The sequence below is a fragment of the Halichoerus grypus genome, chromosome 11 (assembly GCF_964656455.1).
Source record: "Halichoerus grypus chromosome 11, mHalGry1.hap1.1, whole genome shotgun sequence".
In the NCBI taxonomy this organism is placed as follows: Eukaryota; Metazoa; Chordata; class Mammalia; order Carnivora; family Phocidae; genus Halichoerus; species Halichoerus grypus.
Window position 1 is genome coordinate 13,533,061 of NC_135722.1, and position 27,606 is coordinate 13,560,666.

The 27,606-nt window shown below is 36.6% G+C and overlaps 3 protein-coding genes across 3 annotated transcripts; all 3 read right to left on the bottom strand.

The window, feature by feature from the left end:
• Positions 1–124: 124 nt before the first annotated feature.
• On the bottom strand, positions 125–2,757 carry LOC118543454 (olfactory receptor 5L1-like). The gene is made up of 2 exons (XM_036104529.2): positions 1,849–2,757; positions 125–196 (listed from the first exon to the last, which is right to left on the bottom strand). Exons 1-2 carry the CDS (start codon positions 2,755–2,757, stop codon positions 125–127), a joined length of 981 nt encoding a protein of 326 aa, XP_035960422.2.
• Positions 2,758–10,592: 7,835 nt separating this feature from the next.
• LOC118543455 (olfactory receptor 5L1-like) lies at positions 10,593–11,543 on the bottom strand. Its single transcript, XM_036104530.1, has one exon. It carries the CDS (start codon positions 11,541–11,543, stop codon positions 10,593–10,595), a length of 951 nt encoding a protein of 316 aa, XP_035960423.1.
• Positions 11,544–16,307: 4,764 nt separating this feature from the next.
• LOC118543446 (olfactory receptor 5D18-like) lies at positions 16,308–18,095 on the bottom strand. The gene is given in 3 exon segments (XM_036104521.1): positions 16,308–16,771; positions 16,774–17,230; positions 18,084–18,095. Coding segments are annotated over 3 exon segments (933 nt in total).
• Positions 18,096–27,606: the final 9,511 nt, after the last annotated feature.

The following is a 27,606-nucleotide window of genomic DNA, read 5'->3' on the forward strand; positions in this document are numbered from 1 at the left end:
CTAAGAAAGTGAGAAAACAAATGAAGTGTTAACATTGCAGGAACACAGGAAAAGTAAATCACACTTTGGCCTTTAAAAGGTGGATGTGTTAAGTCTGAAAATGGACCTTTATATATATCAAGTTCTAATTCCCGGAACCTGTAAATGCCACCTTATTTGGGGAAAGGGTGTTTGCGGATGTGATTAGGGTAAGGATCTTGGTATCAGGGGATTATCCTAGATTATCTGGGTGGGCTGTAAATGCCTTCACAGGTGACCTTATAAAAGAGAGGGAAGCTAGGGGCACCTGGGTGGCTCAGATGACTAAGTGTCTGTCTTCGGCTCAGGTCATGATCCCAGTGGTTCCCCGTTCAGTGGGGAGCCTGCTTTTATCTCTCCCTCTGCAGCTCCCTCTGCCTGTGCTCTCTCTCTCTCTGTCAAATAAATAAATAAAATAATTTAAAAAAAGAGAAGGAGGGAGGCTATGTGTGTGTGTGTGTGTGTGTGTGTGTGAAAATGTAGGAAAGATGGAGAGTAGAGAAGTTTGAACATGCCAGCCTTGGTCCCCACAAACTTGAAGAGATAAGGGAAAGTGTTATCCTGGAGAACCTCCTGGCCCAGTGACAGTGATTTCAAATTTCTGCCCTCCAGAACTGTAAGAGAATAAAGTCTGTTGTTTTAAGCCATCAAATTTATACTATTTTTTTTCAGAAGCCACAGGAAACTGCAATCCATAGGTAGAGAATATAATAGACTTGAAAATATAGTAAATGACTAAAATAATATCAGGCAAAACAAAACAAAAAATTCAACAATACCCCAGAAACTTAAGAAAGGTAAGCCATCAAATATATGATCTACTTATTTAATCAAGAAATAAGATAGACGAGAGAACAAAAAGTAAAACTAAAAGTAACGATAGTAATATCGGCAAATACCTCATTAATCACTTATAATATACCATATATAGTGATAAGAATTTAAGATACATCATTTAATTTTCATGGATATCTTATTAGAAAATTAGAGTATTATCTCTATTTTGTAGAAGAAAAAGTTTTTTTAAACTTATTTGTTATTTTATTGATGTATAGTTGACATACAATGTTATATTAATTTCAGGGGTACAACTTCATGAGTTGACAATCCTGTACATTACACAGTGCTCACCATATAAGTGTGGTTATCATCTGTCACTACACAACATTATTATAATATTATTGACTGTATTTCCTTTGCTGTACTTTTCACTCTTGTGACTTATTTATTTTATAACTAGAAGTTTGTGCTTCTTAATCCCCTTAAAAGAAGTTTTAAAAGTCCTAAGATTATAATATTGCAATGGAAAAAGTAATTAAAAAAACAAAAATGACTGAAAATTCTCAGAAATTTATTTATTAAAACTTTTATTAAACTTTTTATTAAAAACCATAAGATATCAGACAGATGTACACTTATTCCATGTAAAAAATGAAATTAATTTAATAAAAAAGGTTGCATGCTTTAATGATAATGAAAAGATATGTCTGTCGATGTGCACTTTGTGAGAAATACATTGAAGTTATCTCAAACCAAGATATTGAGTCTAACAATACCACCCCAAGCCCTTTCAAAGCAATTAGAGATTGGAGAAGAAGAGCAAAGGCACCAAGTGCCTTTGAATTATCCATAAGGAGATAATATATTGCTTAATAAGATAAGCAAGTGGAAAACAAAAAAGAATGCATAGTCCCCCAGCTTGTAATATTCTTCCCTACTTTACTTTTTGTTCACATCCACCCAAAATCAGCCCCTCATTAAAAGTCTCTGATGAAATTCTGAGTCTAATTAAGAAAATAGTTTTTCAAAAGGTAATCTAGATCTCAATACTTTCTTGAGAGCTTCTTTCACATCCTTGTTCCTCAGGCTATAGATGAGGGGGTTCAGCATGGGGATCACTATGGTGTAGAACACCGTGGCCACTTTGTCAGTCTCCACACTGTTGCCAGAACTGGGCCGGCAGTAAATGAAAAGAATTGTTCCATGGAAGACAAGGATGGCTGTGAGGTGGGAGGCACAGGTGGAAAAGGCTTTGCGCCTTCCCTCTGCAGAGTGCATCCTCAGGATGGTGATGAGAATCAGCAAGTAGGAAGTGAGAATGATCACGATGGTGGTCATCTCATTGAAGGTGGCCAGGATGTATAGCAACAGTTCATTAAAAGAGACATCAGAGCAAGCAAGCGATAAGAGAGGGGGTAGATCGCAAAAGAAGTGGTTAATCACATTTGATCTGTAGGATGGGATCTCAAGAACGAAACACAAGTGGATCAGAGAACACACCATCCCACAGAGGTAGCAGCAAGACACGAGCTCCATACAGAGATGCCGGGACATGGTGACCATGTACAACAGTGGGTTGCAGATGGCCACGAAACGGTCATAGGCCATCACAGCCAGCAGGAAGACCTCAGTGACTGCATAGGTACAAAACAAGTAGAATTGCACCATGCATCCCAGGAAAGAGATGGCTTTGTCCCTGTTTAAGATATTGGACAGCATCTTTGGCACGATGATCGTGGAGTAGCAAAAATCCACAAAGGATAAGTGGCTGAGGAAAAAATACATGGGAGTGTGAAGTTGAGAGCTGACCTGAATCAATGCAATCATGCCTAGACTTCCCAAAACAGTGACTCCATAGATGAGAAGGAACACCAGGGAGAAGACGACTGTCAGCTCCGGGGCATCTGCTAATCCGAGAAGAATGAACTCTGTCATGAAGGTGCAGTTCTCCTCTCCCATTTCTGCCATATGTCAGGCTTAGAAAAGCAAATGTTAGATTTTGTGTTTCTTCTAAAATGGGAGGAAAAAAATAGGTTCATATTAACTTCAGAAAAATATAGCATTGATATCAAATGTTGTATTTATAAGAAATAACAAAAGCACAATTGTCAAATAATTCAAAATGTTAAATGTTCATAGATTCGAAATGTTAAATGTTTCAAATTTGACTTCAGCGTCAGGAGAAACATTAAAAAGCTTAAATGATTCCAACCTTTATCACAATACATCGAGATGATTAAGTTCGGTTGTTTGATGGATTTTAAAGTAGAATCAATGATACATTTCAAAGCCACACAGAAATGAACCTCTGTTCTTTGAAAATCCTTAAGAAACTTCAACCAGCACAGTACCACCTACTGTGATTCTATAAAACATATACTTACTTTTTTTCACTGAGTCTCTCAGGAACATATATTTGAAGCAAATTTTTTTATCATTCCATTTTTAGGGAGTGTGACACATTTTTTGAGGTCTGCAGCTGACAAAACCCTTTTAAATTTTGAATTATGGCCCAGAGATTTAAAATATAGATTGAAAATGAAAATTTTAAACCAAGTTAACAAAGTGGTTTAATCAATTATCATAGTAATGATCTACAGTAATAAACTCTTAATCTTGACAACAATAAAAACTATATTATGAGAGATTTCATTCTTAATAAGCTGTTGTAGAAATATTTCATCACATTAATAAATCATGAAAAACTAATCCAAAAGTACATTGCAGTACTATTTACAATATTAAAATGGAAATTGTTAATGAACAACAGTAGAGCAATTATTAAATTACAGTGGGTCATATCTAGGAGAAAAATTATCCAGTTGGTGGTTACTTAAAAAAAGAAACAGGATAACAAATATTCTACTTGGTGTACATACATGGATATATATAAAGATGTACGTAGAGAGGTATGAATACATTTGATAGATCTGTCTATCAATATTTTTAATTTGGCTATAACCAAAATATTCATCCTTTACCCACATCAAAGAGAGGTGCCTGAAAACTCTCTCAAGATCTCTAAGTAGTTGGCTGGGAAAAGTGGTTATTTTGGGTACTCGATACAGTGGGATCTACCATAAGACCTTTCCTTAAAGAAAAGGCAAATAGACATTGAGGGATTCTATTCTCTGCCCTCCCTTCTAGACTGCAGGAGAAGTATACTCGTGACCTCTACACATATATGTAATGAAAATTGAGTGAAGAGGTTCTGCACTAGAAGAATAATTTGGTATTTTCTCCATATCTTTTTTTTTTAAGGATTTTATTTATTTATTTGACAGAGAGACACAACGAGAGAGGGAACACAAGCAGGGGGAGTGGGAGAGGGAGAAACAGGCTTCCCGCAGAGGAGGGAGCCCGATGCGGGGCTCGATCCCAGGACCCTGGGATCATGACCTGAGCCGAAGGCAGACGCTTAACGACTGAGCCACCCAGGGTCATAAAGATTAGTTATTAGTTGTGCTACATGACATGTAGTCCCCTATTTTCTCCATATCTTGAACTATCTTTAAAGAAGTGGAAGCATATCACTTTCCTGAAGTCATGTTTTTTTCATTATTTCGCCAAGAACAGAGATAAAACAAAAACAAATGCAAAACAAAACAAAATACCTGAGTTATTTGCCTGCTTCCCAGTTAAACAGGAAAGTCAACTTGGTAAAATTTTTTCCTAATGTTCTAGGCTGATAATCAGAAACTATTTCATGGCAACCCCAAGACAAATCCAAAAGAATTAATCTCATTTTCTGAGCAGAGAGAGTTCACAAGTCCTGACTGTCCATGACCATCTGGCAGGCACATAAATGCAACCCTCAGCATTATTAGGACAATGAAGGAGCTCTTCCATAATCATAAATTCTTGATTTCATGACAGAAACGGGTCTGAAAGAAGGTGTTAGGAGGAAACAGAGAGAGAGGAGAGGGCTACCATTTGCTTACTCTGTATTCTTTCATATACACCCATGTTTGATGTTACAGAGAAAATTGTTCTAAATTCACCATTAAGTGTTTCTGAATACTAAAACATAAAAGCATTTTAAACAGTAACTGCACATGAATAGAAGTCCTGTTACAACATTCTCTAATTAGAAGAGACATGAGTTCAATACATCTTTAAAATAATTGTTGACAGGGAACATACATTCATTTCTATTTTCAAGTAACCAGAGGCTACTTTTAGCTAGCAGACCTGAGTGGCAGACATTTTCTCCCTGGTGCTGAAGATGTTAAGATGTGTACAACAGACAGAGACTTATACTGTAATTTAAGCACCTGGGAAATGGGCTCCTTAGGCTCCAAAACAATTAATAATCCCTATGGTATAACAAACTATACAAAAATTAAACTGAGACTACATGTCATGTAGCACAACTAATAACTAATCTTTATGACATATCATCAGGAAAGTTATTTTTTAAATTATCCCAATTTGGGAAACAACTGTTTAAAACCAAACATGCCCCCTCCCAGCATGGGTACTATGTGATATTACATCTAAGTGTCATACGTGTGGGACAGAGCTCATAAGTCCATAATGAAATAGGATGAATATTTCTTCCTTTCTAATAACATGACAGAATCCCTTAGATTCTTCCTATAGGGCATAGTGGCAAATGCCATATCAGAATTCCTGTAAAATACCATAAAATGAATGATGCTACTGGTCAGAAAACTATAGAATAGGTCACGCTTATTGAGCCTTTGTTAGGCATTGGAAACTATTCTAAATATTACGCAAGTATTAATTCCTTTTAACTTCCTAGTAACCAGTCAGGAAACAATTCTGGGTTTCATGCCTATCTTGCAAAGGAGATGATGGAGACACAGGCAGTTGCCACTTGGATCAACTCAAAATAAATTGCCCATAAAGGCAATTGCGGCCCTCTGGTTTTTCCACTCATATGAATGTTTGAAAAAAGAGAACAAACCCAGAGAGATTTCTGAGGCTGCATATTTTCAGTGCATGTCCTATGCTGGGAGCCATCGAATGGGACTACATCAGTTATCTGCTCTAGGTGTGTTCTTCTTCTGACTTTATAATATCAATCTAGGCCACAGTATTTTATTTGTGTCTGTGTATCACTGGTTGTACACATAAAATCTTAAAGGTGTATGTGTTCAGAAAGTAATATCAAGTAAATAAATTTGTATACTCTCAGCTACCACATAATATGTTCCTGAAATTGCTATGCCAAAGACCACACCCAAGGCTGAGGAGACATTCCCTTTGGTTCTCCAATCCCAGATCATCTTTCACAATTAACAAAAGAGAAGAAAAGCACTATCTTTTTTTTGAGTTGCCCCATGAGTAGAAATCCGTGGGTCAAAACAAAGAGATAGTTGTGATTATTGGTGTTTTGTTTTGTTTTTTATGTTATGTTAAGGCCATTTCTCATGTTTTAATTCCTCGTTCAGGGAACCTGCAACTCATGGTGTGCATCTCTCCCTCTTTCCATTTTACACAATTTCTGTTTCAGATTACAACTTCTATAAATGTCTAGCCAAATATTTGGCCTATTTAAAAGTTTTTACTTGGTTTTCTATGTTCTACTAGTAAGTGTTCTTTATATATTATGGACACAAATCCTTCCTCAGCTGTATAACTTGCCCTTTTTGCTCCCAGATTTAAGTCTATGATCTGTTTTGAGCTAATGTCTGTGCATGGTGTGAAGTAAGTTGAAATTTATCTTTGTTGCATATGAATACCCAGTTACTCGTCGCCATTTATTGAAAAGATTATCCAGCCTCAGGAGACCACCTCAGCAGTTTGTCAGAATCAATCAACCATAAATCTATTTAATTCTGGACCCTCAATTCTATTATGCTGAAGTATATGCTCACCTTATACCAGTACCAATTACAATATTTTGTCATTTTAAGTTTCTCAGTAGTAATGTTTTATTATTTATAAGTATTGGACTCTTTTTGATGTTTTCAAGAACTTATTTTCTTAGTTTTACTGTGGGATTTTACTTTGGTACTATGAAGAAAAAAGATACTTTTGACATATTGATGCTGTATTTTGTGATCATGTTGAATTCAATTATTAGAGTAATAGTTCTAGTAGGGTGTATATGTACGTGTATGTGTGTGTGTGTGTGTGTGTGTGTGTGTGTGTGTGGATTGTTTAGGATTTTCTTCTTAAAAGATCATGTATAATGTGAATAAAATCAGTTTTACTTCAAATCTGGATGACTGGTGGGCTGATTGATATATTAATCTATGTATCTATCTTTCTATGTATATTTATCAATCTATTAATATTTCAATCTGTCTGCGAGTACTGAGAGTAGACATCCTGCATTGTTTTTTAACTATAAGGAAAATCACTCATTCCCTAACCATTAAGTGTGATGATAGCAACAGCTTTGGTAGATTGAAGTAATATCTTCTACTTCTACTTTATTGGTAATTTTTGTCTTGCATGGATGCTGGATTGTGTCAAATAATTTTTCTGTATCTATACTGCAGACATGCGATTTTTGTTGATTTTTATTCTATATGTAAGTGATGTATTACATTGTTTTTCATATGTTAAACCAACCTTGCATTTCTGGAATAAATCTCAGTTGATCATGGTTCATAATCCTGTTATATGTTTTATTGCATTTATTTTATTTCATTTTTGGATATAATATTTTGTTGAGAATTCTTGTGTTTATATCGATGAGGGATATTGGTTTGTGTTTTCTTTTTTTTTAAGATTTTATTTACTTTCTTGAGGGAGAGAGAGCAAGAGTGGGGGAGAGGGGCAAAGCAAGATGGAGAAGCAGGCTCCCCACTGAGCAGGGAGCTGGATCTGGGGCTTAATCACAGGACCCCAGGATCATTACCTGTGCCAAAGTCAGATGCTTACCCAACTGAGCCACCTAGGTGCCCCTGTGTTTTCTTTCTTATGTTGTCTTTGTTTTGCTTTGTTATCAGGGGAATACTGGCATAATCACATGAACTGGAAAGAGCATCATGTCCTCTATCTTCTATATGAGTTAATTAACAATCGGTACTATTGCTTATATACTTATTTAGTAAAAACAACTGGTGAATCAATCTATGACTGGATACTGATGGGGGAGGGAATATTTTCATTACAAATTGAATTTATTGTTACATATCTATTCAGATTTTCTATTTCTTTGATTGTCAGTTTTGGTAAATTGATCTTTTTCAAATTTGTCTATATCATCTAAGTTGACTAAATTGTCGGCATAAAATTGCTTATACTATTCACTATACTCATTTTAATTTCTTTAAGTTTACTCTCCTCAATGATTGTATTAATTTTGTTTCTTGTTTCTTTTTTTCTTAGTAATTTTAGCTAATTTTGTCAATTATATTAATCTTTTCACAGTACAAACTCATTGATCTTCTCTGCTCTTCATCTTCCTACTATATTGGCTTGTGTTCTAGTCTATTATAAACTTCCTTCATTTGTTCTTTTTGTTTGTTTGTTTTACTTTCTTAATGTGGAAGCTATGTTTCTAATTTTAAAAGATTTTCTCTTTTCTAATATAGTTATTTGAATACCTAAATTTCCTTGTAAACACTAGGAAGCATCTATTAAAATTTCATAGGTTGGTTTTCATTTTCATCACTAACTCTAATCAAGAGTAATATAATATTTCTACTACTTTTCTACAAGTGTTCCATATGAGTTCAAATCAAGTAAGTGACAATGTGTAAAGGAAGGCAGTTTCATATATGTGAATATATATGATTATATAAAATAGTGTGGAATATAATTATATATCCAAATTTCTGAAATAAGTTAATTTTAATTTCTTACTGTAAGTTTGAAATCATATCACCATTCCAAATTGTTTCATGAACCAATATAAGATTATTGTGCAGTTTTTATGCTACCTTCAACAAAAACAGCTAGTATTTTTCTCTCAATAGTTTTCTGGACTAATTTGGGATTTATCCATAAACAGAGCACAGAACAAAGGATATATAAGTCATTCAAGCAAAATTAATGATAGAAGAAAGATAAACACATTGTCATACAATTTTTGAAAATTAGGAACCCATATCTATTTGGCCATCTTATAATAAATATTACTAGTACTAGAAAAAATAAATCCTTCCTAATAGGCACAATAATCTAGGTTTTATTACTTATTTGTTCAAATTATAATTAAAAATGACAGTTAATTTAAAACCACTTTAAAGGGGTGCCTGGGTGGCTGGGGCGGTTAAGCTATGGACTCTTTTTTTTTTTAATTTTATTTTATTATGTTATGTTAGTCACCATACATTACATCACTAGTTTTTGATGTAGTGATCCACAATTCATTGTTTGTATATAACACCCAGTGCTCCATGCAGTACGTGCCCTCTTTAATACCCATCACCAGGCTATGGACTCTTGATTTCAGCTCAGGTCATAATATCAGATCCCTGGGATCAAATCCCGTGTCTGGCTCTGTGTTCAGTGCCAAGTCTGATTGAGATTCCCCCTCTCCCACCCCCTTATTAATACCCATCACCCATTTAACCCATTCTGTGCCCAACCCCTCTCCAGCAACCCTCAGATTCTTCTCTATAGTTAAGAGTCTGTTTTCTGGTTTGCATCTCTTTTTATTTCCCCTATGTTCATCTGCTTTGTTTCTTAAATCCACATGTGAGTGAAATCATATGGTATTTTTCTTTCTCCAACTGACTTATTTTGCTTAGCATAATTCTCTCTAGCTCCATCCATGTCATTGCAAATGGCAAGAGTTCATTCTTTTTTGATGGCTGTGTAATATTCCATTGTGAATAAATACCACATCTTCTTTATCATTCATTAGTCGATGGACATTTGGGCTCCTTCCATAATTTGGCTTGAAAATGAAACATTTATATGTTCTACAAGTTAGAATTCCACTTTTAAGTGACAACATTTTATTGAAAATGGAAAGTTAGAATGGAGACTCAAAGTAAAAAACAAACCAAAAATACCTGTGATGAGTGACCTAAGTCAGAGATGCAGATACTTGTAGTAATGTTTATTCATTATGTCAACTATATGTGTGTTTGTGCAGATTTTATATATATCCACACTCTTATATTTGTGTGCATATATATGAGACAAAGAGTAGATATGAAATATAAATACAATATAAGAGAGGGAGGAGGAGAAAGGGAGAGAAAGGGAGGGAGAGGGAGAACTAATTGTGTGCCAGGGATCATTCTAGGCTCTTTACACATGACATGTAATTTAATTTTCCTAACATTCATGGGAAGTAAATAGTATATCTCCATTTTTTCAGATGAGATCATATCTGCAGTTCCAAAATCACTGGACACTGCAACAGCAACAACAACAACAAAAAAAATAAAGAAAACCAGAAATAAGCAATAAACCTAAAAAAGGAAAAAAAGATAAGACACATACTCATGTGGAAATCTCATTCTGTATATAAACTGTTAGACAACGATGTGCTTTTCATTATAAAATAGGAGGAATTCAACTTTGGAAAGGATCAAAGTTTCCATAATAGATACCAAGAAAAGTGTGATTTTCAAGCGCTCTTCATAAAGCACAGGAAGGTTATACAGCAAACTAAATGTATCTTAAGGATCCGTTACTAATATCCATTTAAGACATTAGAGATTGAAGGAAGGCAAAGGGTAGGCTTAAGTTTGAAATGTGCTCAATCCTACCCTTGAGGCAAATTGAGGAGGCACAGAGGCAAGCGAATCAAAAAGAATAACTGAGAACCACCTACCTCCTGCCTCTTCCCTCCACTCGAACACCACAGCCCACCCATCACCCCTCCACCAGCCTCCACTTTGCAACCCTGAGTCCCTCTAAGAAAGTATTTTCAAGTAAAATATTTTGGAGCTCACCACTTTTCTGAGAGCTTCTTTCACATCCTTGTTCCTCAGACTATAGATGAAGGGGTTCAGCATGGGGATCACTATGGTGTAGAACACCGTGGCCACTTTGTCAGTCTCCACACTGTTGCCAGAACTGGGCCGGCAATAAATGAAAAGAATTGTTCCATGGAAGACAAGGATGGCTGTGAGGTGGGAGGCACAGGTGGAAAAGGCTTTGCGCCTTCCCTCTGCAGAGTGCATCCTCAGGATGGTGATGAGAATCAGCAAGTAGGAAGTGAGGATGATCACGATGGTGGTCATCTCATTGAAGGTGGCCAGGATGTATAGCAACAGTTCATTAATAGAGACATCAGAGCAAGCAAGCGATAAGAGAGGGGGTAGATCGCAAAAGAAGTGGTTAATCACATTTGATCTGTAGGATGGGATCTCAAGAACTAAACACAAGTGGATCAGAGAGCACACCATCCCACAGAGGTAGCAGCAAGACACGAGCTCCATACAGAGATGCCGGGACATGGTGACCATGTACAACAGTGGGTTGCAGATGGCCACAAAGCGGTCATAGGCCATCACAGCCAGCAGGAAGACCTCAGTTACCACACATGTGCAAAACAAGTAGAATTGCACCATGCATCCCAGGAAAGAGATGGCTTTGTCCCTGTTTAAGATATTGGACAGCATCTTTGGCACGATGATCGTGGAGTAGCAAAAATCCACAAAGGACAAGTGGCTGAGGAAAAAGTACATGGGAGTGTGAAGTTGAGAGCTGACCTGAATCGCTGCAATCATGCCTAGATTTCCCAAAACAGTGACGCCATAGATGAGAAGGAACACCAGGGAGAAGACGACTGTCAGCTCCGGGGCATCTGCTAATCCGAGAAGAATGAACTCTGTCACAGAGGTGCAGTTCTCCTCCCCCATGTTCCCACTTTATTGAGCATGGAGAAAAATATTAATAGCTACTCTCCATTATATGATTCCAAATTCATTTTTTAACTGTCTCCTAAAAAAGACATGATAACAAATAAGAAAGTTAATGTTTTCAGTGAAGAAACAGGACATTGCTTTCCTGAAGTTTAGGAAATTTGCAGGCATTATGGCAAAGATGCATATGATACCAGTTTAATTCACAGATCACACAAAAACAATCACATCCATAACAGCTTATATGATCCCTTAAAGGAGTCCTACACAATTCAGAGCTTGAAACTGAGTCATTGGAAAGACATCAAACATTATTTAATTAGCCATATTGTTTTATGAAACTGAAATCCCTCTTTCTTGGCAAAATGTTTAATGAGTACTGAAAATACTGAGATCTTGGGAAATAATTTTTAAAAATACACAGCATTCTTCTCTGTTTTCCACTGAAATGATGAAAAGTCTATGTATTGAAGATTGTTAATCCACAAGTGTTCATTTTTTATCAGTATGTTTTAGATGGAGAAGTAGCTTTTATGCTCCATACTAGCTTTTTTTCTATAAAATTAACATAGTGATTTTGTTAATTAAGCTATCCCATGCCAGCCATTGTTCAGGGAATTGGCACTTGGATTCAAACTTCCTCTAACTATGACTCTGAAGCCTTATAAAGACCTAGATGACAAATACATTCACTGCTTTAAATCCATTTGAAGAAGCAATCAGAGATGTACATATGAAAGTATTAAATGTTTGCTGCTGCATTGTAGCATTATTTATGATAGTAAAAGTCAGAAATCAAGTGTCAAACAAGAGGGAAATGGTCAAAGCTATGGTACATATATATTTTGGAAAACTATGCAGCTATTAAGGGGATATTTTTGAAGAACATTTAATGACCTGACAAATAACTATGATACAATGGTAAGTTAAAAAATAGTAAGCCATGGGATGTCTGGGTGGCTCAGTCAGTTAAGCGTCTGCCTTTGGCTCAGGTCAGGATCCCAGGGTCCTGGGATCCAGCCCCACAACGGGCTCCTTGCTCAGCGGGGAGCTTGCTTCTCCCTCTCCCACTGCCCCTGCTTGAGCTCTCTCTCTCTCTCTCTGACAAATAAATAAATAAATCCTTAAAAAAATAGCAAGCTAGATTGCACAGAGAGAATATTATATATATATATACATAAGTTGCTTTGCATATTTAACCCTCACAAAATCCATGAAAAGTGAATATTTTATTCTAATCATTTGAAAAAAAATGTAGAAACTTGCCTTAATTCATGACGTGGAGACACGTTGGTTATTCCTGGAGGAAAGAGTCTACACTAAAATTCAATGCAGTCAGGTATTTCCCCTTTTTTCAAATGACTTCAAAGAGGTAAAGCGTATGTGCCTTAAGAAGTCCCAGTTGAAATCTTGAAGAAAATTGAGTAATAAAGATCATTTGTTAAGGATCTGAACAACTGAAATAGGCTTGTTTTTAAGAGTTCTACTATGTAAGTCACAACTTGAAACATTTCTAGTTAAGGACAGTATCTCAGAGTTCCAATAATTGATGTCACAAGTAGTTGAATAATTTGCAAGTTAATGCAGGGGTGATATAAGGATTGCTAGCCTATATAATATTCAAGACTACTTTTAAATTTCAACGTTTTATCCTGGTTTTTAAGACTTAAGAGGTGGTCTGTAATGGATTCAAATGTTTCATTTGTAGTATAATGAAATGTTTACAGAAAGATAACTTTTTCATTAAAAAATTTTTAGAAATGTGAAAAAAAAAGAAATCTCAGTTTGAAAACAAATAATTATTCTGATAATATGATTTCTCTCTTCGATGACTAGTATAAGTGAGTTGTCTCTTTCTGAGTTCAATGTAGTACATAATCTTGAAAATCTTGCCTGTTTTCCGGTCTAAAGGTGAAAAATCAGGATTTTGTTTATTTATAGAGAAGTGGTTCTTAACCAGGAGAGATTTTTTTTTATGTTCAGTTAGCCAACATGTAGTACAACATTAGTTTTTGATGTCGTGTTCAACGACTCATTAGTGGCATATAACACCCAATGTTCATCACAACAGGAGAGATTTTGATCCCTCCGGGACTTTGGACTCTGTCTGAAGACATTTTTGTCTGTGACAATAAGAAGGAGTGCTAGTGACATCTAGTGGTCAGAGATCAGGGATGCTGCTGAACACTCAAAGATGCACAAGGCAGCCCCACCCCTGCCTCCCCCCACACACATACCAACTACACATGCAAACACAAAAATAGTATGTGGCCCAAAAGGTCAACAGTACTAAGGTTGAGAAGCCTGCTATGGAAAGACATTTCTGAGTGTGGTGCCCAAGACCAAAATAATTCCTCTCCTTTCTGCTTCAGAGGTGATCCCCATGTCTGTGTCCCTCCAGAAAGTCCTGAGGGCCTCTTCCTGCAGCTCTCAGCATCAGAGTGACTGTTGGGAATTTCCATGTGGTCTTTTCCAGGTTCCATGGATGAGTCAGTGTGAGCGAGGTAGAAGAAGATTGGGGGGAGACCAAGTATTCTTTCTAACTTGCTTACACCCTTTTCCCTCTTACACCTCTTACCAAGGTATTTGGTCCTGCAAATTAGACTTGTTTCCATCCCCCATTGAGATTGTTTCTCAATACACAAAGAAAAAACGTTTTCATAAAGAAGTGATCCAAACACGGCATTTCTTAAAATACTCTCTAATTAAGAAAGAGCAAAACACAGATTTTTATAAATATGTTTAATACTACGGCCCTCCTCTACTGTTCCTCTTTCTTGTATACGTGGCTATAATAACTTACCTTATGAGAAAAAAAAAAGAGAAAAAGCTTCTAGCTCTGAGAAAATATCATTTAAGTCCATTCCCAAGGAAAGAGAGTAGAGCCCAACTAACCTGTGGGTGAATATCGCTTCCTCTGTTTCTGAAGATGCGATCATGGAAAGGCTTTATGTTTTTGTGTGTACATATCTCTGGGACTCATGTTCCTTAAGCCTCCCAAAATAATTACTGATCTCTGTGGCATATAAATGAGATATCAAGAAAACCATACTATCCTGAGACTCAAACAACTAATGACCTCTGTGAAGTATAAACAAGGAGAAAAGCTATCCCAGCTTGGTACATGTTATTATCCAACAAGGTTCCTTTCAGAGTTCATGATAAATTCCAGAGCAATGTATCCTGCATCCTAGCATTGCTTGGAGAACTGGGGATCATACTGTCATTATGAAATATATGAATAGGTCTTATAAACTTTGCCTGTGTTTTACTGAAGAGCTCCTTCCTGGAAGGCATGGGGTCTGAAAAGTCAAACCAGAGTTCTGCCAAATACCAGAAATGGGTGGGAATAATGAACCTCCTTCACTGAGACTAGTAATAAATGCTCACATATACTGACCACTTTCTATGTCCTAGGCACTGTTCCGAATACAACTATTAACACATTTTATCTTTATAAAAATCAGTGAGATTGGGGCGCCTGGGTGGCTCAGTCGTTAAGCGGCTGCCTTCGGCTCAGGTCATGATCCCAGGGTCCTGGGATCGAGCCCCGCATTGGGCTCCCTGCTCGGCGGGAAGCCTGCTTCTCCCTCTCCCACTCCCCCTGCTCGTGTTCCCCCTCTCGCTGTGTCTCTCTCTGTCAAATACATAAATACAATCTTTAAAAAAAAAATCAGTGTGATCACTACAGTTATGCACCTTTACGATAAGGTGATTGAGGTGCAGACTGTTGTAACTTGCCCAAAGTCACACCCAAAATCATAGATAAAATCAGGCCATGTGCTGCTTTTAAATCTGTGCCACCCATATGACCACGTGAGGAAGAGCAGAGCTTCTGACGGTGCCAGGACGGCATCTCCCTGCTGGACTCCAGAAGCCATTGAGCAGGATTGGCTCTAGGATTTCTCCCAGGTGTGCTGTAGAATGCCTCCTAAACCAGTAGGGGGCAAACCACTGCCTGGGGTTTGTGTCCTTGCATATAATCACACATTTCAAGAACTCCATGGATGTAATTAGTTACAAATAATCAGTTTTCAAATTTTCATTAACTTACATGCATCTTCCTAAGATTGATTCATCTGATAATTCCCTGAGTTTGAGGCATGTTTCTGGGTGTCTTTTTTACCTACCCCTCGTACCCTGTTGTCTCCTAAAACTCTGTCCATCCTGTTATCCAAAGCCAAGTTCAAACAATACCTAGTTTCTGAAGGTATTTTTAAGTACACCACTCTAAAACCCTAAAATGGACTTGAACTTTTCTTTCTTTCAAACACAATGGCCTCTTTCTTCACTGCCCTACTGTCAACACAGGATTTTGCATTCCTTGAAGATGAAGACTGTGTCTCATTTTAACTGCTACTTGTACTTTTATGAGATAAATTCATGTGTTTATTGACAGCCTAGTCTATTCCAGGTGGGTGATAAGAAAGGGGAATGAAATTAATGTTTATTGAGATTATACAAAGTATTCCAAATGATACCTATATTATCTTTTAGTCTTCACAATCAGATTAGGAGCTAGTTTATGTTACCACAATTTTGTAGATTAAAAACCAAAGATAGGAGAGATTGCTGATTTTTTTTTCCAGTAAGCAAGAGACAAGGGTAGTCTCTTTGAATCAAAATCCACCCCATTGTACATTACCTCTTCATTAATTTTAAAGATATCTTTACAATCAACCTTTATGGGCACACTTTATTTACATTTCAGGGATAAATGCTACTAACATTTCAGGGATAAACGCTACTAAAATAACATGCTCAAAAAGAAAAGACTTCAGTGTCCATTAACTTGCTGACTGTACCCTTGACATCCTTATTTCTCAGACTGTAGATCAGGGGATTCAACATGGGGATCACCACTGTGTACAACACAAACGCTACTTTGACTGTGTGCCTGGAGTTTTTGGAGTTAGGCACACAGTGGAGGAAGAGGATGGTCCCGTGAAAGATGGTGATGGTGGTCAGATGGGAGGCACAGGTGGAGAAGGCTTTGCGGCGGCCGCTGGCTGAACGCATCTTGAGGATGGTGACAATGATAAATACGTAAGACAAGAGAATGATGAGCGGTGTGCTGACCTCATTAAAGGTGGCAAAAATGAAAAGCAGCAACTGACTGATGTAAGTATCAGAGCAAGACAGGGAGAGCAATGCAGAGAACTCACAGAAAAAGTTATTGATTGTGTTGAAACCCTGAAAAGATAATTTGATAGCAGAGCATGTATCAAAGACCATGCTACTCCCCATGTATATGATCCGACCACCATCATGGCACAGAGTTTCTGGGACATGGCAACTGTGTAGGGCAGAGGGTTGCAAATGGCCACAAAGTGGTCATAGGCCATCACAGCTAATAAAAAAGATTCAGTTACCACAAAGTTACAAAAGAAAAAGAATTGTACTACACATCCTGGAAATGAAATGCTTCTGTCTTCTATAACCAGGTTTTCCAGGGCCTTGGGAGCAATGATGGAAGAGTAGCAGAAATCTACAAATAAGAGGTGGCTGAGGAAGAAGTACATGGGGGTGTGCAATTTGAGGTTAATCTTGATTATAACTATCATCCCAATATTCCCTACAACAGTGACACTATAGATGGCCAGAAAAGTCAAGAAGAGGGGAACTTGCAGTTCTGGATAATCTGAGAAGCCCAAGAGAGTGAATGTAGCCCCACTTTTATTTCTCTGACAGTAACATGATGGTTTTTGTTTGTCAGAATCTGAATCGGTCCTGAAAACAAAAATATTAAAGAGAGTGAGGCTATGAGAAGTTTGTTTAGCTACCCTTTAGCAAGACTGGAAGAGGAAGCAAAATATCTTTTCATAATTTCTCTATGCTATGTGTTTATTATGAAGATATGCAAATGTCTAAGATTTTAAAACATGAAAATCATTTTTAAAATTTTCTTTAAGTAAAAAAGCAATACAATTATGGACTTAAAAACTTATAAGTTCTTAACTGTAATGTTTAATATTTACAAATAAGAATATGAGATAAAGGGATTTATGGTTATTTTAAATCAAATCTTCCTATAACACTTTCAATTCCTCTTGAACATTATAAGTTCATACAAAGATATGGCTAGCATAATATGATGACTGATTATGTCAGTCCTCTAATCAGTACAGAAAAGAGAAATTTCCAAACAAATTAATTTTTACATCACAGGTTCATACTGTGACATTAAGAATAAACACCCTCTTTGACCTTGGCCACAGAAACTTCTTGCAAGACACATGTCCTAAAGGCAAGGGAAACAAAAGAAAAAATGAACTATTGGGATTTCATCAAGATAAGAAGCTTCTGCACAGCAAAGAAAACAGCCAACAAAACTAAAAGGCAACCCACACCATGGGAGAAGATATTTACAAATGACATTTCAGATAAAGGGCTAGTATCCAAGATCTATAAAGAACTTCTCAAACTCAACACCCAAAAAACAAATAATCCATTCAAGAAATGGGCAGAAGACATGAAAAGACACTTCTCCAAAGAAGACGTACAAATGGCTAACAGACCCATGAAAAAGTGCTCCACATCACTTGCCATCAGGGAAAGACAAATCAAAACCACAATGAGATATCACCTTACACCAGTTAGAATGGCTAAAATTAACAAGACAGGGAACAACAAATGTTGGAGAGGATGTGGAGAAAGGGGAACCCTCTAACACTGTTGGTGGGAATGCAAGCTGATACAGTCACTCTGGAAAACAGTATGGAGTTTCCTCAAGATGTTAAAAATAGATCTATGCTACAACCCAGCAATTGCACTACTAGGTATTTACCCCAAAGATATAGACGTAGTGAAAAGAAAGGGCACATGCACCCCAATGTTCATAGCAATATCCACATTAGTCAAACTGTGTAAGGAGCTGAGATGTCCTTCAACAGATGAATAAAGAAGATGTGGTTCATATATACAATGGAATATAACTCAGTCAACAGAAAGGATGAATACCTACCATTTGCATCAACATGGATGGAACTGGAGGGGATTATGCTAAGTGAAATAAGTCAAGCAGAGAAAGACAATTATCATATGGTTTCACTCATATGTGGAACATAAGGACTAGCACAGAAGACCACAGGGGAAGGGAGGGAAAATTGAAAGGGAAGAAATCAGAGAGAGAGAAAAACCATGAGAGACTCTGGACTCCGGGAAACAAACTGAGGGTTGCAGAAGAGAGGAGGGTGGGGAGATGGGCATTAAGGAGGGCAGGTGATCTGATGAGCACTGGGTGTTAAGCAGCTAATGAATCATTGAACACTACATCAAAAACTAATGATGTACTATCTGTTGGTTAATTGAACTTAAATAAAAAATAAAAATAAACACCCCTAACACTTTATATTTGTGCCTTTATTATTAATTTCATATAACACTTTAATCTTTTTCTTTCTGACTCAGTAAATCTGATATCAAAATAAATCTTAGGTTTTTTTCAGAGTAATCCTCTCAACTAGTGAGCTCCTGTCAATCCTTCCACATTGCTTGATGAATAATGCAATTAGAATAGATGATAAAGATAATCATGTCTACTTCCTTATTCTAGAGGTGACAAAACAGAAGCTGGAGAAATCTTGACTTCCCCAATGACATGCGAATAAGGACTAGATACTTAGTATCTAGATTAGGTCTAGATACTAAGATATTTCCTTTATTAATGATCATACCATATCTGGACCTATGGGAGAGAGTCTGCTGACAGTCTACAGACCACAGAGCTCCATTAGAAAGCAGCATCAAGATGAAATGAGAACGGGATTTAGGGAAATGTTCTCTCCCAGAAATAACTAAGTGTAGTAAAGACAGACTTAGGAACTTTCCTTGCCTAGGACTCTCTCTCTCTCTCCCTCTCTCGTCACATCTCCTCTCCCTTCAAGACGTGGAGGATATTCATTCTGTCCCAGTATTATCTGTAAGAAGAAAGATTAAAAAACTTGAGGTAGTAATGCACTATAAAGACATTTTAGGAGAAAATAGTAATACAAAAGAATCATCATATTTCTCCAGTAGGTGCCCAACACCTCTGAAATCTTACCGTACCAGGAAACTCTTTTTTTTTTAAAGATATTATTTATTTATTTGAGAGGCAGGGGGAGGGGAGGAGCAGAGGGAGAGGGAGAAGCAGACTCAGTGCTAAGTGTGGAGTCCAACGAAGGGCTGGATCCCAGGACCCTGAGATCATGACCTGAGCTGAAATCAAGAGTCAGATGATTAATTGACCGAGCCTCCCAGGCGCCCCATAGCAGGAAACTCTTAATCATCTCTCTGGTAAGGTTATCTCTGGTCCCACAACCCAAGAAATAGTTTTAGATGGCCCATCAATAAAGATGTCAGATCATACTCGAGACTGAGAACTCAATGACCCTCTCTTCCCCACACCCACACATCTGAGTACTAAAGACAACCTCAAAAGACAATCCATCATGAAGCCAGACATTCTAATTATCACATTTTTTGCTTAATACAATATTTAACTTATCTAAAGCATTTAAGAATTTATTTTAAACTAATGTAACATTTAATGTGATGGTCCTTGCATCCCAAATGCTATCATTAAATTGTTGGTAAAAATTTTCTCTATCATTGAATCTAAGAAATATGACAGCTGTAATCTTCTTACCTATGTTTTCCCCATTTTGTTGTAATTTTTGCTTAGACACATGTGTTTCCTGTTTTATAATCTTAATCAAAGCTGGTCCCTTTCAATTTTTTTCACAAGAGAGTCTGTTCCAACTCTGTTAGCTTCATTTTATTTAAATTTTCTCTATTCTACCTTGCCTATTTATTCAATAATTTATAGAAAAAAGACAATGCACATCCCCAACATTTTCAGACCTCTTCTGTTCTCCCACTCCAGGTACCCTTTGTTCATCTGAGCCAGGTCCTCTAATACAAAACTGTGTGAATAAATGCACTTTATCTTCCTTGCATATTCAGATATGTTACTTTTGCAGTGACTAAATATTTCTCAAGAACTGTCTAGATCTAAAGGGTAAGTTCCCCCCTCCCGTGTTGTTTTATAGATACCCTACACTGAAGTTAATATCAACCTGTCTCTAGAATCTAAAAACAAACCTGCTGATGGCAAAGGTAGGCCCTCTCCTGGTTGGGACTGATGGATATATTCTTATATCTATAGCATAACCTTTGGGACATGAACTCTAGGGATAATGTCTTGCCCCATTCTCTTGAGGTCATGAAATAAACAATTAAAATTAATCACCTTTCTCTGATGTAATTCTTGAAAACCTGGAGCAGCGTTGGGAGCATTTTATATAAAAATTTATATTTTATTTAATTTATTTTTTGTTTTTAAAAGATTTTTTATTTATGTATTTGAGAGAGAAAGAGAAAGGGAAAACACAGAGGGAGAGTGAGAGGGAGAAGCAGACTTCCCAATAAGCAGAGAGCCCTACATGGGGCTCAATCCCAGGACCCTGAGATCATGACCTGAGCCGAAGACAGACACTTAACTGACTAAGCCACCCAGGTGCCCCCAAAATTTATATTTTAAAATCACCTCCTCAACCCCTGATTACTCCCATACCTTCCTACAATTATCAATATTATGGAATTATAAAAATCATCCTTATCAAATACTGAGTGACTACCATATGCTGGGCATAACCCTCTTCCTCCCTACCATCCACTCTGACCCTGCTGCAGAAGTGTGAAGATCCAACTTTTAGGTCACTATGATTCATTGAGAGTTAAAGCAGAAATACTTACAAAATTAAACATCAAGTTGAGAAAACGATCTAGTCCCTTTGAAATCTTGTCCTATTCTATTACTCTTTCCCACCTCTTCTTCCTCCAGCTAGACTGACCTCCTTGCTTTTTTCCCTTGCTTTTTGTTTTTCAAAAAAAAAATATTACCTACTCATTCTCTATGGTCTTTTCTACTCATGTTTCCTGTATGCTGAAATGCTTTCCTTTAAGTTTTTGTTCAAATGTACCTTTTCAGTGAAACCTTCCATGGACTTACTGTTTTCCTGCAGGAGCTACTTTACTACCCAGTTGAGTGTTTAAAGTACTTCATATGGTTCAAATATATTTTAACCCTTATTTCTTTCATTGTATGTTGCTTGTTTTCCCCTGCTAAGATAAAAGTTCCAGGAAAGCAGAGACCATTCACTGCTTTGCTCACTAATATATTCCAAGCTCCTGGGTGAATGACTAGCATAAAGTCGGCGTATCATGAATCTTTATTGAATAATAAATATGACTTTCCAGGGCGCCTGGGTGGCTCAGTTGGTTAAGCGACTGCCTTCAGCTCAGGTCATGATCCTGGAGTCCCAGGATCGAGTCCCGCATTGGGCTCCCTGCTGAGTAGGGAGTCTGCTTCTCCCTCTGACCCTCGCCCCTCTCATGTGCTCTCTCTCTGTCTCAAATAAATAAATAAAATCTTTTTTAAAAATTAAATAAATAAATAAATAAATAAATAAATAAATATGACTTTCCAAAGGAACTGGGAATAGAGCCAAACTACCAGAACTATGAGGAATTTCAGTGCAGAGAAGAGATAGTACACAAAGAATGATAAGAATGTTTCAGAAGTGATTATTGAAACTGCAGTCAAAATAAAACAAAACATAGCCAAACCAAAACAAATGTCCGCTCCACTGAACTTCCTATCTTTAGTCAGGTTTATTATAACAGAAATCTTGAAATTTTCAAGATCATGTACAGCATAGTAAAATTTTATATATATATATATATATATATGTATTTCCCTGATGATGAGTGATGTGGAACATTTTTTCATGTGTCTGTTGGCCTTCTGTATGTCTTCTTTGGAAAAATGTCTATTCATGTCTTCTGCCCATTTCTTAACTAGATTATTTGTTCTATGGTTATTGAGTTTGATAAGTTCTTTATAGATATTGGATACTAACCCTTTGTCAGATATGTCATTTGCAAATATCGTCTCCCATTCCATAGGCTGCCTTTTAGTTTTATTGATTTTGTCCTTCAGTGTGTGCAAGATTTATCTTGATGATGTCTCAATAGTTCACTTTTGCTTTTGTTTCCCTTGTCTCCAGCCATGTGTCTAGCAAGAAGTTGCTGCAGCCAAGGTCACGGAGTTTGCTGCCTGTGTTCTCCTCTAGGATTTTGATAGATTCCTGGCTCACATTTAGGTCTTTCATCCATTTTTTTTCTTTTTTTTTAAGATTTATTTATTTGACAGAGAGGGAACACAAGCAGGGGGAGTGGGAGAGGAAGAAGCAGGCTCCCCTCTGAGCAGGGAGCCCGATGCGGGGCTCGATCCCAGGACCCTGAGATCATGACCCGAGGGGAAGGCAGATGCTTAACGACTGAGCCACCCAGGTGCCCCAGTCTTTCATCCATTCTGAATTTGTTTTTGTGTATGGTATAAGAAAGTGGTCCAGCTTCATTCTTCCGCATGTGGCTGCTCAGTTTTTCCAACCCCATTTATTAAAAAGACTGTCTTTTTTACCTTTGGATATTCTTTCCTGCTTTGTTGAAGATTAGTTGACCATAGAGTTGTGTATATACCACATCTTCTTCATCCATTCAATCAATGGACATTTACATTCTTTCTATAATTTGGCTATTATTGATAATGCTGCTATAAACATCGGGGTGCATGTATCCCTTCAAATCAATATTTTTGTATCCTTTGGATAAATACCTAGTAATGCCATTGCTGGATCATAGGGTAGTTTTATTTTTGGCTTTTTGAGGGAACCTGCATACTGTTTTCCAGAGTGGCTGCACCAGTTTGTATTCCTATCAAGCGTGAGAGGATTCCCCTTTCTCTGCATCCTCACCAACACCTAACATGGTTGGAGCTAGAGGGTATTATGCTAAGCAAAGTAAGTCAGCCAGAGAAAGACAAATACCATATGATTTCATTCATATGTGGAATTTAAGAAACAAAACAGAGGAACATAGGTGGGGGGAAAGAAGCAAACCAGGAAACAGACTCTTAACTATAGAGAACAAACAGGGTTACTGGGGAGGGTGTAAATAAGTGATGAGTGTTCATGAGTGCACTTGTCATGAGCAACGAGTAGTGTATGTAAGTGTGGAATCACTAAATTCTACACCTGAAACTTATATTACACTGTATGTTAACTAAGTGGAATTAAAATAAAAACTTGAAAAAAATAGACATTCAATTTTATTATGCATCTCAATAATTCTGCAGTTGAGGTGATGTTCTCTGCTATCTAAACCTGCTTGCAAAATTATAACTTGGATATTTCAGGGTGACATTATTTATGGCAAAAAGAAAAGAAGGAATCCTACTTGGGTATATCTGTGGGTGTCCTTTAAAGCCCTGTTTATGCCACTATATTGGTATTTCTTAGAACAATAACAAAATATCGCATGACATTAGTGGAATACTTTTGTAGTACATTTTCATTAAGAAATTACCACTGAAAATTTCGGGTCTGCAGAAATAATCTGAGACAATAAAACTTAAAAAAAGACTTGTCTGTGTAATTTTAAAGCTTTAAATCTTTTGGAAATATTCAAGGAAACAAAAATGTGTACCCATGCCAAAATAGTGCCGAACAAAAATATACTCTTAAAAATTCCACACAGATTTGGTTGTTATAACTGAGTTTCCTTTCTTATGAAAACATTCAGTGTATTATGTAACATTATGTTCCATATATTATGTAACAGTTCTGTGTGTGTGTGTGTGTGTGTGTGTGTGTGTGTGTGTGTGTTCAGGCACATGTGCACGTGTGTACCTACATGTATGTGTGTTCAGGTAATTTTGTGGAAAAATTGGACCATTTATGGAATGCTGCATGTCCTGCCTTTGGCTTACTGCTTTGTTTGGTGTCCCTTGACTTGTTCCTGCTCCAGTTCTTTTAAACTGATACACCAAGAAATCTTACTAGTTCCGGGTCACTCTTGTAGCTTCTTTTAGGCAAGAATTCATATGTGGTTTTGACTACTCCTATTGCATCAAATGGCAAAGCACATGTTAACTTGATTGTCTGGCTTCTAGTGATCTTCAGTGTGATCTGTGAATTCAGGTAGTGTCAGCTAGATTACTTCATTTTAGCGTTTCCCACCAACATTTTGCTTAATGATTTTAATACTTATTGAAGCCATTGCCTTGATCCATTTTTTTTTTTTTTTGGAGATCAGAAATAGTGATTTTCTAATTCCATCTTATTTTCTGCTTTTATTCTTTCTGAATTTCCCCCTCAAAAACCACTAGGTAACCCTGAAATACAATTCATAAAGGAAAGACAGAATAAATATTTATCTCCTTTATTTACCAGTTTTAAGAGTAACGCCTTGAAATCCCCAGCAACCTTTAATGGTAACCAATGACTCTGTTTTTCTTTTTTAAAAGTATCTAGATTTAAATTTTTAGACTTAAACATATTTGATGCCTTTAAATTAATTGCAGTCTATATTCATTTGTATGTCAACTATAAGCTAGTTGGAGCCATTTCAAATTGCTTCCTATGTCTCTTTGAAATGATCTGACTAGCTGTTAATACTATTTTTGCTTTCTTGGGGTGCCTAGGTGGCTCTGTCGTTAAGCGTCTGCCTTCGGCTCAGGTCATGGTCCCAGGGTCCTGGGATCGAGCCCCACATTGGGCTCCCTGTTTGGCGGGAAGCCTGCTTCTCTTTCTCCCACTCTCCCTGCTTGTGTTCCCTCTCTTGCTGTGTCTTTCTGTCAAATAAATAAATCTTTAAAAAAATACTGTTCTTGATTTCTGGAAAATCAAGTTGCTCAAAGTTCATTAAATCTCTACCTCAGACTTCAGATCAGCTATTTGTCCAGAAAAACTCCAATTCTGTTTAGAAAGCAAATATTTCCTTCCAGAGAAATTTGGGGAATAAGGATATACATTGCTACTGGGTTGTCATTATTAGTGGTATTATTTAGACGAGCAAATAAGAAATAGTTTCAAACTAGATTTCTAATTCAAATTAAGATGAAAATTTTTTACTTACCTTTTCTTACTCTAGAGCTGTAATTTTTCTTTCATGCTGATAACCTTAGTTTCAATGGCATTTTAATAGTTATTTATTTATACTAAAATAAACATTGCATGATGAGAAGGTATACTCAAAGTGCTGTCCTTTAGAGAAAATGTTTTACACCGTGTGATCATGTTTCCAACATTATAAACAGATTCGTTATTATCTGTTTTCAAGTTTTAAAGGTTTATTTTTACATTTTGACCTAAATGTATGTCTTTTAAAATATGTCCACTATCAAATTTCCCCTAAATCAAAGCTTTATTATAAGGTACATTCCTAAGAGTTTCCTTCCATCTCTTCCTATCCTTATTAATTTTGTTTCCTTTCCCTCTTCTTTCACACAAGTTACCATACTAGAAAAACTTTTCTACATCTTGTCTTTATTCACTTAAAAAAACTGTACTGGAGAACATGGAAAATGTCCTCCACAGCAATAAATAGAAACCTTCCTCTTCCCATTTTCACGACCAGATACTTTTTTATTGTGACTCATAGGTTATTCAACCACCTTTATGTTGGAATGCATCCAGTCTGTTGTTATTATAAATAATGCTAGTGAGTATGTTACGTATAGTTCTTCTGCTACTCTGTCTTTGGGACTGATTCCTAGAACCATGAACGTTGAAAGAGGATGAATGTGTATGTAAGGTTGCTAGTAGCTCCTATCACATGAAACATGTGATCTTCCTGACCCCGATGTATAAAATGTCTATTTCTCTGCAGATTGACCGACAGGATACGTCATTAAACTTTAGGATTTTTGTCATTCTGATAGCTGAGAAGTGATAGTTCAGAGCAGATTTCATTTGTATTTCTATTATTTTGAGTCAGCTTGAAAAATTCTTCAAAGTTTAAAGGCTATTTTTATTCCTTTTATATAGACTACTTAATTCTATTTTATGTCTATTTTCCTATAAGATTGTCATTTTCTTCTCTACTATATGTGGTATAAGTAGTGACTTTTTCTCAGCTTTTCATTTGTCATTTTAATTTCTTTTGTGTTGTTTTGTCAAGAAGTTTTGTATATTCATGTAATCCAAGTTTTAAACTTGCTTTTAGAACTCTCTTTTGGTGTGTGAAATAACGAAGAGATCTAGTCTTATCTTTTTTCTCATAAGGTTCTCTATTTGTCTCAATATGACACTGTATTTAATAACAATGACTTTAAATTTAAAATAAGGTTAGCCTTCCTATTACAATTTAATTGAACATAAGGAATAGCATGGAGGACATTAGGAGAAGGAAGGGAAAAATGAAGGGTGGGAAATCAGAGGGAGAGATGAACCATGAGAGACTATGGACTCTGGGAAACAAACTGAGGGTTTCAAAGGGGAGGGGGATGGGGGGATGGGTTAGCCTGGTGATGGGTATTAAGGAAGGGCACGTACTGCATGGAGCACTGGGTGTTATACGAAAACAATGAATCATGGATCACCACATCAAAAACTAATAATGTATTGTATGGTGACTAACATAAAATAATAAAATAAAATTAAATAAAACAATTTAATTGAATTTTTAAGGTGTTTGTTACCAGATATTTGTGCTTGTTTAGTCATTCATATAAACCATTAGAACAGAAACTTTGAAATACGATTCCTTGGTATCCCCAAATAGAACATATATTGCCTTCATCCCAGGCCTAATACATATGAGCTAGACTAGATAATGCTTGTAGAGATTTCCAGACTTGATAATACTGGGAATGCAGCCTTCTGAGTAATCCTATTCAAGCATAATGTAAGAATATTGAAATGACTCCACAGATTGTCACAGAAAATCTAGGACAAAACTAACTTCCGTGACCTCTCAGACTAATAGCCTTGATACTATCATGAAAGGAACACTAGATTTATAGTCAACAGAGTTGAGACCCTTTGATCAGAGATCAATCATTTCAGTCACTTCCAGACTAGTTTCTTGAAACTCTGTGTCATTATCTACACAACAGATGTAATTGTCCTTGCCCTGTGTCCTTCTCAGCATAAGCTGTTTGAAGTATAAGACCATCCATTCATAGAATACATAGAGCCCAAAGAATAGTGTCAGAAAAGAATCATCACCCTCT